Raw genomic sequence first — 17,011 nt, forward strand, 5'->3', positions numbered from 1 at the left:
TCTGAAAATGCCGATCTACTTGTGACTCCGAGAGCCAAGAAGAAGTCTTTTTTGTTGGTGCGCTTATAGTTCAGAAAAAAAAACGGTACTTGGATTGGATCAATATTATTGTCCTGAGATCGATATATCGCTCCTCCACTAATTTCCTTAAAGCACATATTCTCTACGCATATAGAGCACCCCTCTCTTGCCCAGCGCCCTCTTTTACTCTCTGAATCTATGCCTGAGTGAATGACTGATCGGCACACTTTTAACCCTTTTCCCTACCTGTCCAATGGCTGGCCAGCTACATCTTGCCTACTAGGCAGAGGAGAGGGCAATGGTCAAATGAAAAAACAGGCAGACCTATCTGCCTACCCCTACCAGAAGAAAATGACAGAGAAACCTAGAAAGCACATTTTTGGTGGTTCGCTACTCTGGCAGCCGCACATATTTACGTGAACACATAAAAAAAATCTCACTCCAAAGAGAGCAACAACTGCAACCAAAAATGTAACCATGTTACGGATTCTGAACAAAAACCAGTTCATCTGTTGTCACTATGGCAACAAGTGGCATCTTTCTTGGAGCAGAGAGCCAAAAGCCAAGAATGAATTTACAGTATATTTTTTTAGAATGATAAAATTTCGTTTGTTGTCATTTATATTTAAAAACACACACACATTTTTAGCCTTAATTCTATGTGCTGTGTTTATCACAATTATAAACTAACTCAAAGGGGTGTCAAATATTAAATGATCATGACATTTTCAGACAAAAGGTATTGATATGGGATCAGTATTCGATCGATACTTCCCTCTTTTCGTTGGATTGGATCGATACCAATATTTCAAGTATCGCCCACTCCTATTGAAAAGCCTGATCATGGCCCCAAATCAGAGTCCAGTCCAGCTAGCATGTGAAGAATGTTCATACTTCGCCATACTCCATGACCCTGATACATTCCTCTTTTGGCAGCCATGATGCATAATTAAATATGTCACTTATATGAGAGATGGATTTGAATTTGTGAAAAATTCCATGATGGGGTTTCGCAGGTAGGTGGTGGAGCTGCTGCATGTGCTTGCATTTTATGCGTGGTAGAAAAGAGTCAGCTAAAAACTAGTGAAAATGTTTCAGAATGAGATTCGTCCGAATTGAAGCAGACATAAACACGACACCCGACTTAGGATTTTATCACAAAAATCCAGTTCGACCATTATTCCATTGAACTGTTGTTAAATGTTAGGCCAGTCTAAAAGCACTACATTGTGCATTTGTTTTACTCTTTATCTTGAAATTTGACGTATTTTTCTCGTTTACGTCTTTATTGTGTGTTTATCCTGGAGTGCCAGGTGTGTGGAGAGCTGAGAAGGCTACGAACCAGCAAGGCAGCTGGTCCGGATGGAGTATCCCCCCGACTGCTGAAAGCCTGTGCGTCTGAGCTGGAAGACCCTCTACAGCGCATCTTCAACCTGAGCCTTGAACAGGGCAGGGTCCCTCAGCTGTGGAAAACATCCTGCATCATCCCAGTCCCAAAGAAATCAAGACCTGAGGAACTCAACGACTTCAGGCCGGTCGCCCTGACATCACATGTGATGAAGACCATGGAGCGGCTGCTGCTGCACCACCTGAGGCTACAGGTCCGTCACGCCATCGACCCACTGCAATTTGCTTACCAGGAGAAGGTGGGAGTGGAGGATGCTATAGTATACATGTTACACCGATCCCTCTCTCACCTGGATAGGGCGAAGGGGGCTGTGAGGATTACATTTTTGGACTTCTCCAGTGCCTTCAATACCATACAGCCTCTGCTACTGAGTAGGAAACTGACAGAGATGGGAGTTAGCTCACACCTTGTAGAATGGATTACTGACTACCTGACACAGGGGGGCTGTACATCGGACACTGTGGTTAGCAGCACAGGATCTCCGCAGGGGACCGTGCTCTCTCCGTTCCTATTCACTCTATATACATCGGACTTTAAGTACAACTCTGAGTCCTGCCATGTGCAAAAGTTTGCCGACGACACTGCGATCGTGGGATGTATCAAAAACGGGCAGGAGGAAGAGTACAGGAAATTGATTCAGGACTTTGTCCGATGGAGTGACGCAAACCACCTGCACCTAAACACCACCAAGACCAGAGAGATGGTGGTGGACTTTAGGAGAACCAGAACTCACCCGGTTCCTGTAACCATCAAGGGAGAATGTGTAGAATTTGTCCAGACCCACAAATACCTGGGTGTGCAGCTGGACAACAAACTGGACTGGACTGCCAACACAGAAGCTCTATGTAGGAAAGGGCAAAGCCGACTTTACTTCCCCAGAAGGCTGGCCTCCTTCAACATCTGCAAAAAGCTCCTGAAAATATTCTATGAGACAGTAGGGGCAAGCGCCCTCTTCTATGCGGCAGCGTGTTGGGGAGGCAGCGTCAAGAAGAAGGATGCCTCTCGTCTCAATAAACTGGCTAGGAAAGCGAGCTCTGTTGTGGGCAAAGAGCTAGACAGCCTAACAACAGTAGCTGAGAGACGGGCACTGAAAAAGCTGCGATCAATCATGGACATTCCATCGCATCCACTACACAGCATTATCTCCAGACAGAAGAGCAGTTTCAGCGACAGACTGCTGTCACTGTCTTGTACTATGGACAGACTGAAGAGATCTTTTCTTCCTCATGCCATGAGGCTCTTTAACTCCACCTGGCAGAGTAAAGGCCCACATTAAACCACACCACCTACATTGGATATTACCGAATCTTACTGCAATATGTATTCTGTGTAGCACTATTTAGTTATTCTATATAACACGCTACAGTGGGCATTTGCACGTCACACTGGGTATTTGTATATTGTATTCTTTTGGCTTTATTATTGTACTGTTCTCAGCGAAGGGATGCTGCTGGAAATGTGAATTTCCCTTTGGGGATGAATAAAGTATCTATCTATCTATCTATCTATCTATCTATCTATCTATCTATCTATCTATCTATCTATCTATCTATCTATCTATCTATCTATCTATCTATCTATCTATCTATCTATCTATCTATCTATCTATCTATCTATCTATCTATCTAATCTGGTGGCAAACAATCTTCAGTACATTGTTATCAATGACAAAAAACACAATTAGAATAGATTAAAATAGAATAGAATAGAATAGAACAGAATGGAATAGAACGCCTTTACAGTATAGTCATTACACAAAGTGTCAATGAAATTCAAAGCTGCCCCATACAGCGCACGTATACACACACACACACACACACACACACACACACACACACACACACACACACACACACACACACACACACACACACACACACACACACACACACACACACTAAAAACTAAAAACACACTATTCTGTTTTAAAGGTTTGTGTGGTTTTGATTCTTTCCCAAGTGTGTTTGCTCTCCTCAAGGCCTTCTAGATGGCACACGGCCATGCCAAGGCACAAAGTCCATTGACAAAGCTTCCTGTTTTTTTCTTTATATCATTTCATCCAGACCACTTTTATTCAGCATCTCCTATTGTTGTTTTAAAGGGTTAGTGTGTAATATTTAAACACTGGATGTCACTGTATTGTGTTGTGCTACCAAAAACGAATGCTACAAAGCGCAAGGAAGAAAACAAAGTACGGGGACTCAAAGTGACCAAACCACAAGCTTTTGCTTCTCTTTTGTTTTTTTGTCAGCTTTCTGCAGAGAAAGGGACAATGGAAAAGGGAAAGCAAAAAAAGAGAAAAAGAGAATTAAGTAAAGTCTCTTTATCTGTATAGCCCTTAATCAAAAAATGTCTCAAAGCACTGCACAGACCTCTATGTTGCGAGGGCATCAACAGACAATACCGATCAACATAAAAAATAAATGTAAGTGATAAATTAGATTATGCAAAAAGTCCAGTAATATGCTGCAGGTTCTAGATGACGGCATGTTTCAGGCCCAGGTGTCGGTCCAATTACTTGACTAGATACTTCAAGATTCCATCTCCATCTACTTAGTGATCTAAAAAAAGAAAAAAGAAGAAAGATAATAGCAATTTAAGGGTCTCGGGTGGTGGGGTCTGACATCCATGAGGTTTTCCTAAGGTTTGCCAGTCCATGTTCCTTCACTAGTGTCAGAGTTTCACCGAGATATGTGTCCATATCCGGAAACTAAAAGACTAATGAGAGTGAGATGAACAGACAGCGATAACCACCGGCCTCAGCAGTACCAGGGCCTGCCATCTCCACCTATGGCAGAAGCACTCCCCAGAAAACTGGCCCAGGGGCTTAAACCCAGAGCTCAAAGCAACCCCTTAGGGATCCCCCCTTAGGGTATTAAAGAAAAGGCTAGTTTTTCTATGGAAGAAGCTTCTCATTTGTGTAGATTAGAAGGAAATGATGCCTGACTATTAACAAGTCAATGCTAGTCTGCGGTGTTAAGTAAGATGATAGCGGTTTTCAGTGTGGGAAGTAGGACACTAATTTGCAATGTAGAAGAAACTTTTGTTTTACAGAAAACAACACATGTGGATGCAAAATATCATTTTATTCATTTTTTTGTAAATGCATGTCACAGATTGTCGTTTATATGTATCAACATGTCTAACCAGGAGTGAAATCTACTGCATGGAAGTTTGTCATCAAAGGTTTCTAAGAACATTATTGTCCAGAAAATATTGTTGTTTTCTTTAGTTTTAGTTTTAATGAGCATGTGCAGAAACCTGGAACAGATATTGTGCCAACAAATACTATGGCATTGGAGAAAAAATGGCAGATGTTACCGGTATCATGAAATTGAAACTTAGTATGAAGAGTACATAAAGAAATTCCTGTAATCCTTTAGGTAAATGATTGACAGCAGCTCACCAATAAAGAAACCAGTTTTACTAAGAGCTGTGATTTCCATACTGGTGATTTCTGTGCAATTAACCTTTTTTCTTGTCTACTGGTGCTACAGCTGCACTCATTGTTTATGTAAGGAAATATTTTGACACTGGCTTTGGCTCACCAAAACGAGAGCTTTGTTGGGAACTCTTTTACATAAACAGTGTAAAGCAACGAGGTGCTGCAGCTTGCTCCAAATATGGGCCCGTAATGCTTCCCAGTGGGGGTTGGGATTTTGCTCTCCCACCCACTGTGTAATCGCAAAACAAACATTACGCCATTGTTTGAGAAATGCACACTCCTCATAGGGGCTGTGCAGTTTTTACTGTTCAACTGTGCTTCGTGCTTCTAAGTGAGGTCACTTGGAAATCTTGCCTAATTTTCTTGTTAGTTTTTCATGCTAACAGATTAGATTATGTCACAAGTGATCATTCAAGTCAAAGGGGAAAAGCTCGACTCTTTCTCCACTTTTTCATTGGTGTACACACAGTATCATAAACAGGTCCAAAGTGCAGACTGACACCAGTTTTTAACAGCGTCTGTCTTTGTCCAGTTTGTCACCGTTTGCATTCCCATTCGCCCCGTCTATACTTCAGTGTGTGTTCTTGTTACTAGGTAACAGGAAGTAATGAAACAGTGTTAACCATCTCCAGGACAAAGATTAGCCCTTAGGGTGCGTCCTCCCAGGGGTCATTTGCTCAGTTGTGTACTCATTTCTCGAGTTTTCAGCTCAGGGATGTTGAGGGCACCAAGTTTAACACCAATATGTTTCACTATTGTTCAGACATTTCCTGACAAAACTGCCCCCACGTAACAAACATTTCCACTATCCCATATCCCACCTCCCTCATTGGAAACTGGTTGTTATGAGAAACAGCATAAACAGAAGATGTCATACAGTTTGAAAAAAGACGACTTGTAGTAGCCAGCAGGTTTATTTGTTGGGGGACAGCAAATGCAAACACACACATATTGACATTCCTTCAGTTTCATCTACTTCAACGCAGCCTTTCGTCTCCTTGGTGATCTTGTGCACGGCCTCAACATTCATCTTTTCAGTCAGGTACTTCTTCATGTAATGTCACTCATCAGATGTTACAGATTGTGTATGTGTGAGTGTGCAAGAGCGTTTTGTCTTGCCAGCTGGACTTTTTGGCCTTTTAGCTGGAAGTGCGCACAGTGGTGGTTGTGACTGTGGTCTTGGAGCTCCCTGTGAAGAAAACAGGAAAATGCATTAATGACGGTGTTTCAAGTTTCCAAGTGGTTAGGTAATTGCACATGGCATAAGGCAGCACTTACCTGAACCAACCGGCCTTAAGCAGGAAGAGAAAGAAGAAAGGAACAATGAATGCACTGTTCAACAGCTATGTGCTCTTCAACTATGTTTGCTTCCATCTACCTGGAGTCCTCTGAGTCCAGCAAGCTCCTGTAGGTTGCGATCTCCTGCTCCAGCCTGGTCTTGATGTCCAGCAGCATCCGGTATTCCTGGCCCTGCTGCTCAATGCTGGCACGCACATTGGCTAGGTCGCCCTCTAGCATGTTGATTGTGTTCTGGAAGCTTGCGAGCATGGCACTGTAACGGGCTTCTGTCTCCGTCAACGTGTTCTCCAACGCCCCTTTCTGTAGATGAAAAAAGCAAGTGTCACACACTACGTCTATTTTTTAAGACTTGGTTGTCTTAAAGTTTAGTGACCCATTGGCTTACAAGAACATCATGATCTGCATTCCTTCCCTTCACTTAAATCTCTTTAGTGTCTACCAGAATCTGACCTGACAGCAAGTTTTTTTTCACTAGCCCCCCCCTCTACCACTCCAACTACATTCTTCAGTAAAGCCCTCCTTCTGCACCCTTTATCACTTTCTCCATTTCCCTTGGAAAAGGGAGGCATCCAGGAATCTTGTTCATATAAGGCGAGATTGCGAGAGGGCCCGTCTGGCTTTCATCTCTCACCATGCTGATTTGAGACTGCAGCTCGATTTCCAGGCCTTGCAATGTACGTCTGAGGTCTCCGATTTCTGTCTTAGACGTCTGAATGGTCTCTGTGCTGATCGTCACCTCCTTGGATAATGCAGTTGACTGTGGAAAGATATAAAGCTCTCATTCTGATTCTGAGTAGTTTGGATTTTTACACACCATTTACCTTCTCATTAAACCATGCCTCCTGGTCGCGGCGGTGTTTATCTGTAATGGCCTCATACTGAGCGCGGATCTCCTCCAAGATTTTGTTGAGGTCCTGCTGAGGTGCGGCATCCACCTCCACATTGACTGTGCCAGTCAGCTGCGATCGCATCGCTGCCAATTCCTAAGCAGATGTCAAACGCTAAACTTTCTGTTTGGGTGATCATGCATAAGTCACGCATGCAGAGTTCCTGGTACCTCTGCGTGGTTCTTCTTCAGGTACGCCAGCTCATCTTGCAGGCCTTCTATCTGCATCTCCAGGTCGGCTTTAGTCAGGGTGGTTTGGTCGAGGAGGCGGCGCAGGTTGGCGATGTCGGCCTCCACGGACTGCCGCATCATTAGCTCGTGCTCATACCTGCCAGGTTTTGACAAAGAACGGAATGGATTCCATGTTTTATGGTTTGTGTCCTTGCTCCAATACGGGTTGTACTTACTTGGTTCTGAAGTCATCTGCAGCCAGTTTGGAGTTGTCAATCTGGAGAAGGATGTTGGCGTTGCCAATGGTGGCGGCCATGATCTGAAATGGATGCAATGCAATTTGAGGATTTAGTCAGTTAGTATGACCTCAAAAAGGTGTGTGCTCAGTATAACATTTCCAAACCCGCATCGGCCTATCATGGCAAAGATTAACAGTTATGCAAGCATCTTGCATGGTCCAGCTCACCTTATCTTTCAGGTCATTGATAATGGCCCAGTAGTTGCTGTAGTCCCTCTCAGCTGCAGGCCCCTTCTGCTCATAGTACTCTCTGATCTGCTTCTCCAGCTTGGCGTTGGCAGCCTCGAGAGAGCGCACCTTGTCCAGGTAGGTGGCCAGACGGTCGTTCAGGTTCTGCATAGTGGCCTTCTCATTCAGCTGGATGGTATTCTGGTCCAAGGCGCCTGCCAGGTCGAATGTGGCTCCTCCGGCACCAAAGCCGCCACCGTACCCGCTGCCGTACCCGCCGCCGTACCCGGATGACACGCTGTGCATGGTAGCGGAGGAGATGCGAGGACCTCTGAGGCTCAGCCCGGACATGCTGTGAGCCTTGGGCGCCCCTCGGGATGAGTAGCTGTAGCTCTGCCTGCTCATCATGACGGGCCCACCAGAGATACTGTAGCTGGACTGCATGGCTGAGAGTCGTTGGAGAGAGGAGACTAGATGAGTTGAGCCGCGTGAAGCAGGAGTGGAGTTGGATAGCGGCGAGCAGGCTTCTGATATAGTGCTGGCCCCAGGGCGGGTCCGGCTGGGGGGAGGAGGAAAAAGAAGGAGGGAGCTCTGCTGTACCGATCAACTTTGGCTTGACATAACCACCGTTTGTTTTCCTTTAAGGACCGATGGGGTTTTTCACTTTCCCCCTATGAGGGCAGGATTTTGGAATGCGCAAGTGTGTGTGCGTGGTATAGCTGGTATCTTTGTGCGAGTAAGGGTTCTTCTAAACCCTGTGAGTTTCACTATCAGAATTTCTAATTACGTGCTACTTTACTATCATTTGTACGTGTTTAAATATTTTCATGCAAATGTGAGTCACTTGCTGTTTTAATTTTCTGACTGACATCACTCACTCAGCAAGTGCATTTAAAACAGTTGTGTCCAATATTCCCACAAGGATTTGATAATAAGCTGACTCCACTTTTTAACATCTTACTCCCCTAAAAGGAGAACAAAATGTATTCATAAACCCAAAAGAAACTCTCCCAGCCATTTGGGGTAGATGATTAACATGTTCGGTGTGGGTTAAAATTATCTCTAATTTCTGAGTAATTTCACTAGAAATTGATAATCAAAATAAATGAGTAACCTGCAGAGAAGCCCGAAGTGGATTAATTGAACCAACATTTAACCCAAGGCATACGATTGTTTAGGCCTGGGTATCAAAACGGAAAAACTTAACCTTTTTGTAATTTTAGGTATTTTAACTAAAAAGCCGATCTGCCCTAAATTGTGTAGAAAAAATGAAAAGAAATCAAAGAAGTCAAAATAACACCCAATCTCCTTTGCAGGTGTCCAATATTAAAAACAATAAATTTATCACAAGTATATTTCAACTCAACTCAAACTTGATACTCAAATTAATTGGGTCAGAAGTTGTGTTTCTTAATTTTTGACCCATATGTAGTCAACCGTCCCTATTTTGGAACCAACTACATTTTTAGTGCAATGTTTCCCATCGAAAATGTTAGAAAAGGGAAAGTTTAGTTGTGCCTGGGACTTAGCGGTCAACATCAAAGTAAAAAAAATATAATCTCTTATGTTTCTCGACATGACCATGGAAAGGAATCCGAGTCCCCATTGTTCACCGTATCACGCCCGACATCCCCTTTCAGTTCCTCTGTGTGCGCTCACATGCATGTGTGTCTTGAGTGTGTTGCTTTTGGCCCCTGTTAAGGCCTGTTTTTGGGAGGAAACGCTGCGTACAAAGGGATTGTGTGTCATTCTTGTGTGTGCGTGCATGCAATCATGCTGGAGTGCAAGTGTGTGCATGACTCCTTATCTGAGTTTTGGGCTCCGAGCCATTTTTTCTCTGCTGGTAAGATGGGAGAGGCCAGTGGGGTCAGCACCCCCCCACTTGAAGGGAGGAGTGAGTCATGCCTCTTATTTGTTGCACGATCTGGGCTTGGTTCTGCTCAACTTTGAAAGATATTTTACTTGTATGTTTCATGAAACTCTATTCACATTAACTGATTGACTTGGCTTTACTATATGATGTATTGGTCAGAAAACTACTGTGCATAGCTTGTTTAAAGGGATGTTGTGAAGAACTTCACCAATAGATGTCACTTTATTGTGTAGTGCTCCAATACACGAGATCTAAAAAGCACAAGGAAAAATACAAACTACGGTCACTCGAAGTGACCACACCGCACCATTGTCTCATTTTCTTGCCCAGCCTGTCAATGTTTTTGTTTTTGGGGCGGCAGTAGCTCAGGAGGTAGAGCGCTCGTCTTGGGATCAAGAGATCGCAGTTCGAATCCCGGCTCCTCCGTGTTACATGTCGAAGTGTCCTTGGGTAAGACACTGAACCCCTAATACCCCCAATAAGCAGGTTAGCGCCTTACATGGCTGCACGGCCGCTATTGGGAAATGTGAAGCACATTGTAAAGCGCTTTGGGAAGTCATTGACTTGAAAAGCGCTATATAAATGCAGATCATTTCATTTCATTTCATTTCATTTTTGTGGAGTACAGTAATTGCTTTCTGTATAACAGCTTACAGATCGCAGTTTCAGTACTTTGAACATTTTCATCGTGCAATGTGTTCGGCATTCTTGAAGACTCGCTAGAGCCACATGCGGGTCTTTGGCTCTCCCTAGTGTGTTTTTGGCACTTTTTCAAAAATGTTTGATAATGGAAAAATATATGGTTTCTGTAGTACATAACTGGAAGGTAAATGCAGTTTTCTATAACGTCCAAATATCATGTAAAGTGGATCTTGTTTTTAATCCATAGAGTTGTGCAAAGACACAGCAAGATTGGAGTGACAGACCCATGTGGGGGAGGCAGAAACTGGAAACAGGGGTGATCAAAACAAGGATGACATTTATTGACAACACTAGGACCAAGGTACCAAACAAGTGGGCATACAACAACTAACAAACTGCCCCCCCCAATAAATAGAAATGAAAACCAAACCTAGAACTGGAAAAATTCAAGGAGTAAATTAACAAAGTAGCCAGAAACCAGAAACAAAACACAAACGTGGCGGTGGCAGTGACAATGACCTGACGATGACGTGAGCCTCATTTCATGTCGAACAAATAATTATGTCCTGACAAAACAGTATTTTCAGTCTGTAGTTTGCAATAATCTGTGCAGCCCTTTGAAACTCTTTGTGATTAAAAGCTATAAACATGACTTGACTATTTATATATAGCTTTTCAATTCAATGAAGACCTCCAAAAGCGCTTTCGAATGTGCTTCACACTTACCCATTCACACACATTCACACACTGATAGCAGAGTCAGCCAAGTAAGGCAACTACCTGCTTATCGGGAGCATTAGGGATTTAGTGTCTTGCCCAAGGACACTTCGACATATAACACAGAGGAGCCGGGAATCGAACATACGACCTCTTGATCCCAAGACGAGCGCTTTACCTCCTAAGCTACTGCCGCCCCAAAAACAGCGCTGATGTTAGTTGGCTGTTTATACCAGATTCTACTTTATTTGTCGTTAACCATTAATACGAATCAAGAATCAAAAGCTACCTAAATCTATAATTTGATAATTATATTATCTTCAATGATGAAAGGTTACACAAAAATGTTAGTCATCTAATAATCTTTTAAAAAAAATAATGTATATCACTGTATTTTCCAGACTATAAGGCGCAACAGATTATAAATTGCACTCCCATAAAATAGTCTGTTGCGATGTATTTTTCATATACTGTATAAGGCGAATTTAATTAGTATGAACTAATTAAACCTAAAGTAAGAGCTAGGGTTGCATAACAAACAAATACATTGATTTAAAATTTTTCCACAGAACATAAATTCACATTCTAACATATGGTTTCACTACTCATTCATTTTAGCAACAAACAACATGTTAACCACAAGAGGGCACTCAAAAAACACTTTACGGTACATGTCTCTCAAAGGCAGAACAGTTGACATGCAGTATCATTTAATTGTAGTTTTGCCTTTCTAATTTCAAAGCGCACCAGCAATTCCACTCCTGAATGGCTCACAAAAAAACAAATGGAGGTTCTGGGTTGGCCAAGTCAAAGTCTGTATTAGATCGAATTAAGATGCCCTGGTGTGAACTTAAACGGGTAGTTCATGCGAAAAAACGCTCCAATATGGTAGATTTGAAAGGATTTTGCAAAGAAGAGTGGTCCAAAAGACTCATTACCCATCATTGTAATTGATATCTGTTATTGCTACCAAAGGTGTCCCAACTCACTAAGTTCTGGGGGAAATAACTTCATCACACAGCACCAGATAGGTTTTGATTTTTTTTCTTTTTTTTGTTTGTATCTTAATGAATTGAATTAACATTTCAAAACCTCGTTTTGTTTTTCTGTGGGTTGTCTAGTGTGAAGTTTAAAATTGGTTTAATGATCTTTGTGGGTGATACATATGCAAAAAACACTGAAATCTTAAAGGGGCAAATACTTTTTCACGGCACTGTACCTGGAACACTATAGTAATTGGATTACTGTGTTGATATAGTGAGGTTGCATAGGACGCTTCAGTGATGGGTTGTCAGGGGAGGCAGGGGAGGCTGTGCCACATCCTTCATTATGCAATTGTAAAATCAGAAATGTATTAAATAGTTATGTATCAGTAATAAAGTTATTCCTCAAATAACTCAATTTCGGGCTTTTCTTTTCCAAAATTGTTGTATTTTCACATTATGTTATAAATGTTATTAATCAAATTACTTTGTAATGTATTGCTGTGCTGAGTCTGTACAGATGCAGAATGAGGCACGCAATTCTCTTGTCTCATGGCAGAGGGCGAATGTGTGACCAAACATTCTGAATTTGCCCATACATCAGACCCAAACAATAAAATGAATGATAGTATTAGCAAGCTAATAGCAAGTCAAGCCTCCCGGTGTTTTTTTTTCTTGTTGTATGGACCTATTTTCCAGAAAGAAGGATTACCAATCTTTTGATGCTTCTACTCAAAAGGAGCAATGCATAGACCCATTTAAAAGTGAAGATGAGACAATGAGATAATGTTCCTATGATACAGTTTATATATGTCCTTTTTGCTCTGCAAATCAGATGACGAATAAGATGTAGGTTCCTTTATTTGTAAATCTGACCGTGCCTTCCCATACACAAACCTCAATGCACTTCTCTGGGACCTATTATTGTAATTTTTAATTTGTCTTATAAACACGATCCAAATGAAATCTGTTGACATCGGCGAAATGGGAAGAAATAGTTTCTTATTCATATCAAATCTTTGAAATTGGTACAAATACAAAGCCATTGAAGTGCAGGCTGTCATGCAGAATAGCCATTAAAATTAAGACCTATAGAGTAAATATAAACTTCATTGGTTTAATATGCACTTTACGCTGCAATTCCAGCACTTCCAAGCAATGTGCAAAGAAGACGTTTATTTCATTCAAGCACAAATGTGATTCATTCCTGAGTGTATTTTAGGACCACTTGTGAATTGGGATTGTGAAAATTCTGGTGTGAGTGCACTCGGGCTGGGATTTTGCAACAATGTTCACTTTCAAAGGAATTTTAGACTTCAGCAAAATCAACGTGAGTCAAGCAAGTTTTCAATATGGCCAAAAGACTGCAACGCTTCCCCAATCCCTATGCAAAACGGAAAGCCACACATTGTCTTGGACTTTTACAACATCGCCTACAAATCTTCAAAAACATTCTTGCCAGCGTTATCTTAATCTTTGTGTACTTTTGGGAGTGTTCCGCTGTCATAAACTTGCATGACCTTGTGAAATATTTTCTGCCCACTCCCTTTTCCAGTGCCAGTGTTCGGACCCAGAAAGTGAACTTTGGCAGCACTGCACACTGGAAGCAAATGTGGATTTGAAGTTGCCTCTTAAACGTCTCATTATATTTAGTCCAAAGTTAGTACTTTGTAAAGCCTTGCGAAAAACATGTCACATTCCCATTCTCTCAGTGACATTGGGCTGCAAGAAAATCAGCAACTTGTCAGGCAGAGAAGACAACTGATGGACCAACATTAAAAGAAATAAAAAAGAAAAATTCTGGTATGTTAGTTTAGCTCTGATTTAATCTAGTGTATGTGCAGTAGGAGATTAGGTCCATCTCTATTAAACTTCTGCCACTCTCATATTGCTACGGTTAAAAAAGTCAGTGCCAGACCATAATACTATATAAGATTACACAAGTTGTCCATAGCAGTTTGAAATAAACTTTTCAAGGGTTATAAATACAAAACTCAATTCCAATGAAGTTGGGAAAGTGTGTTAATTGCAAATAAAAATTGATCCAAGTAAATTGCAAATTCTTTTCAACCCATATTTAAATGAATGCACAGCAAAGACAACATATTTATTGTCTTCACTCATAAACTTTATTGTTTTGGGAGAAAATCATCAACTCTGTAATTTGATGACAGCAACACGTGCCAAAATAGTTGGGACAGGTGTCAATAACTACTCAGAAAGTGGATGAATGGAAATCAACCAACTATTTGCAGGTGAACAGATGAATTAGCAACAGGTGAGAGTTGTTACTGGGTATAAAAAAGGGAGACCCGAACAAGCTAAGTCATTCACATGCAAGGATGGGGCGAGGTTCACCTCTTTGTGAACAACTGCGTGAGCAAATTGTTGAACAGTTTAAAAACAACATTCCTCAAAGTAGAATTGCAAGGAATTTAGGGATATCATCATCTACAGTCCATAATATTGTGAAAAGGTTCAGGGAATCTGGAGAAATCACTGTGCGTAAACGGCATGGCCGTAAACCATTATTGAATGCCCGTGACCTCCGAGCCCTCAAGCGGTACTGCATTAAGAACCGACATCAATGTGTAAAGGACATCACCACATGGGCTCAGGAACACTTTGGAAAACCACTGTCAGTCAATACAGTTCGACGCTATATCCGTAAGTGTGGGTTAAAACTTTATGTTGCAAAGCGTAAGCCATTCATCAACAACATCCAGAAACGCCGCAGGGTTCTCTGGGCCCGAGCCCATCTAAAATGGACTGATACAAAGTGGAAAAGTGTTCTGTGGTCTGATGAGTCAGTTTTCCAAATTGTGTTTGGAAATTGTGGACGTCGTGTCCTCCGGTCCAAAGAAGAACAGAACCACCCAGACTGTTATGCACGCAAAGTGCAAAAGCCAGCATCTGTGATGGTATGGGGGTGCATGAGTGGCCAAGGAATGGGTAACCTGCACATCTGTGAAGGCACCATTAATGCAGAAAAGTACATTCAGGTTTTGGAACAAAGTATGTTGCCATCCAAACAGAATCTTTACCATGGGCGCCCTTGCTTCTTCCAGCAGGATAATGCCAAGCCACACACTGCACGTCTCACGACAGCGTGGCTTCGTAGTAAGAGGGTGCGGGTGCTTGACTGGCCTGCCTGCAGTCCTGACCTGTCTCCCATTGAAAATGTGTGGCGCATTATAAAGCGCAGAATAAGACAAAGGAGACCCCGGACTGTTGAACAGCTGAAGCTGTACATAAAGCAAGAATGGGAAAGGATTCCACTATCAACGATTCAACAACTAGTCTCCTCACTTCCTAAACGTTTATTGAGTGTTATTAAAAGGAAAGGTGATGTAACACAATGGTGAAGAAGCCCCTTTCCCAACTACTTTGGCACTTGTTGCAATTATAAAATTCTAAGTTTATCATTATTTGCTTATGGAAATAAAGTTTATGAGTTTGAACATGGATAATCTTGTCTTTGTGGTGTATTCATTTAAATATGGGTTAGAAAAGGTTTGCAAGTCATTCTATTCTAATTTTACTGACATTTTAAACTTTTTCCCAACTTCAATGGAATTGACTTTTGTATTAAACAGTAAAACAATATGCTGAATTTTAGCGGGAAAGGTTTATTAGAAGTTGTAGGGATGGGTGCCACCAGGCTTTATTTGCCTAAGACACACCACAGGAAATGGTGCCCCTACGACCTAAGTGGTGAAGGAATCCATCTAACCATCCACCCACCCACCACTTATATGCTACAGCGAGCATTCTAATTTCAACCAAGCCTAAGAAATGACGCAGACATTTTGATACCTTTGAGGGACAGCATCTCTGCCCCTTAAAGATGAATTTTGAGGATTAGTCTTTGACATCAAACATCTAGAACATGACTGATAATACTGTATGTATAACTAGAATGGCTGTGTACCATTGGAGCACCACCTGATTTTAAACATTTTTGCGTGGCGTTTCCATTGTTTACACGGCATTTGGCACTTGAGAATGAAAAAACCCAAAGAGTAAGACTATGTCCAGATGGAGACTAAAATAATGCTAAGTCAGCAAAACCAAAAACACTAAGTCTACTTTTTTCGGGCATTTTTCCCCATATAGGTCAAACTTTCTGTTTGCAAGACATTGATGTTAAAATTGAATGTTGTTCTTGCCTGGAAGAGGGGAATGTCTTATTGGGAAAGCTGCTTAGTTGGCAAAATAATAACGCCAAGTCAGCTTTTTGGGGCAGTTTACACATGTTGGGCAACCTCCATGACTGCCTGTTGATCTGCAATGCCGTGCTGGTCTTGGAGAGTGGAATGTTTTCAGGGAAAAAATTCTTAGTCATCAAAACCAAAAGAGCTGAATCAAGTTTTTTTTTTTTTTTTTTTTTTTTTCATTTTTTACATCAGTTGTAACCTACCTGGCTGCTTGTGGAAAGATGGTAGCCATATCTAACGTATTCCCCCTATTCTTGGGTGGACAAACACACACACAAATAAACAGACAAACAAACATACATACTTAGATTCCTTGGTTTGATCGCGGATGATAACATAGTTTTACTAGATTTGTAACCCATTTGTTTCAAGGGGGGAGGGAACATTTTTACCTCATTTAGAAGAATTATCTGCCAGTACAACACATTTTAACCTATGTTATTCATATTTTTTGTCCTAGAAAAACAGTGAAAATAATGCGAACATTCAAATTGGACAAGTTCTGCAGCACATCAGACAAGGACTCATGTCACTCTGTCTGCCACAGCCAATTGGTTAAGAAATTCTGCACTGGAAATCCATAGAAAAAAAGCTAGATACTGTACAGACACTTTTAGGTCAAACACAGTGTCTATTGTCTTCTCTTTACTCCACAGCTCTGCGAAATGAAAAACAAAATGGAAACATCTGTCAATTTCTCCCACGTATTGCCTTGGAGTGAACTGAAAATCTTAACAGTATCTGTTTTCTTGCCGTAACCCAGCAACCAGTGGAGCGTGTCACTCAGTGTATTTTCACTTGAATGCCGTCTATTGTCTTCTCATCCTGTTGTATTCATTCACCTGTAAGCAAGCATGAGCATTGTTCCTTTTATATGGAAGTT

At 41.6% G+C, this 17,011-nt stretch overlaps 1 protein-coding gene across 1 annotated transcript; it reads right to left on the reverse strand.

The window, feature by feature from the left end:
* Window positions 1-5,769: 5,769 nt before the first annotated feature.
* Window positions 5,770-8,214, reverse strand: LOC148361681 (keratin, type I cytoskeletal 13-like). The gene is made up of 8 exons (XM_088342427.1): window positions 7,697-8,214; window positions 7,467-7,549; window positions 7,231-7,387; window positions 6,995-7,156; window positions 6,805-6,930; window positions 6,253-6,473; window positions 6,153-6,166; window positions 5,770-6,063 (listed from the first exon to the last, which is right to left on the reverse strand). Exons 1-8 carry the CDS (start codon window positions 8,138-8,140, stop codon window positions 6,014-6,016), a joined length of 1,257 nt encoding a protein of 418 aa, XP_088198553.1. The 5' UTR covers window positions 8,141-8,214; the 3' UTR covers window positions 5,770-6,013.
* Between the last annotated feature and the right edge of the window lie 8,797 nt (window positions 8,215-17,011).

This window comes from Urocampus carinirostris, chromosome 8 (assembly GCF_059441175.1).
Source record: "Urocampus carinirostris isolate Australia breed hairy pipefish chromosome 8, RoL_Ucar_1.0, whole genome shotgun sequence".
Taxonomy (NCBI): domain Eukaryota; kingdom Metazoa; phylum Chordata; class Actinopteri; order Syngnathiformes; family Syngnathidae; genus Urocampus; species Urocampus carinirostris.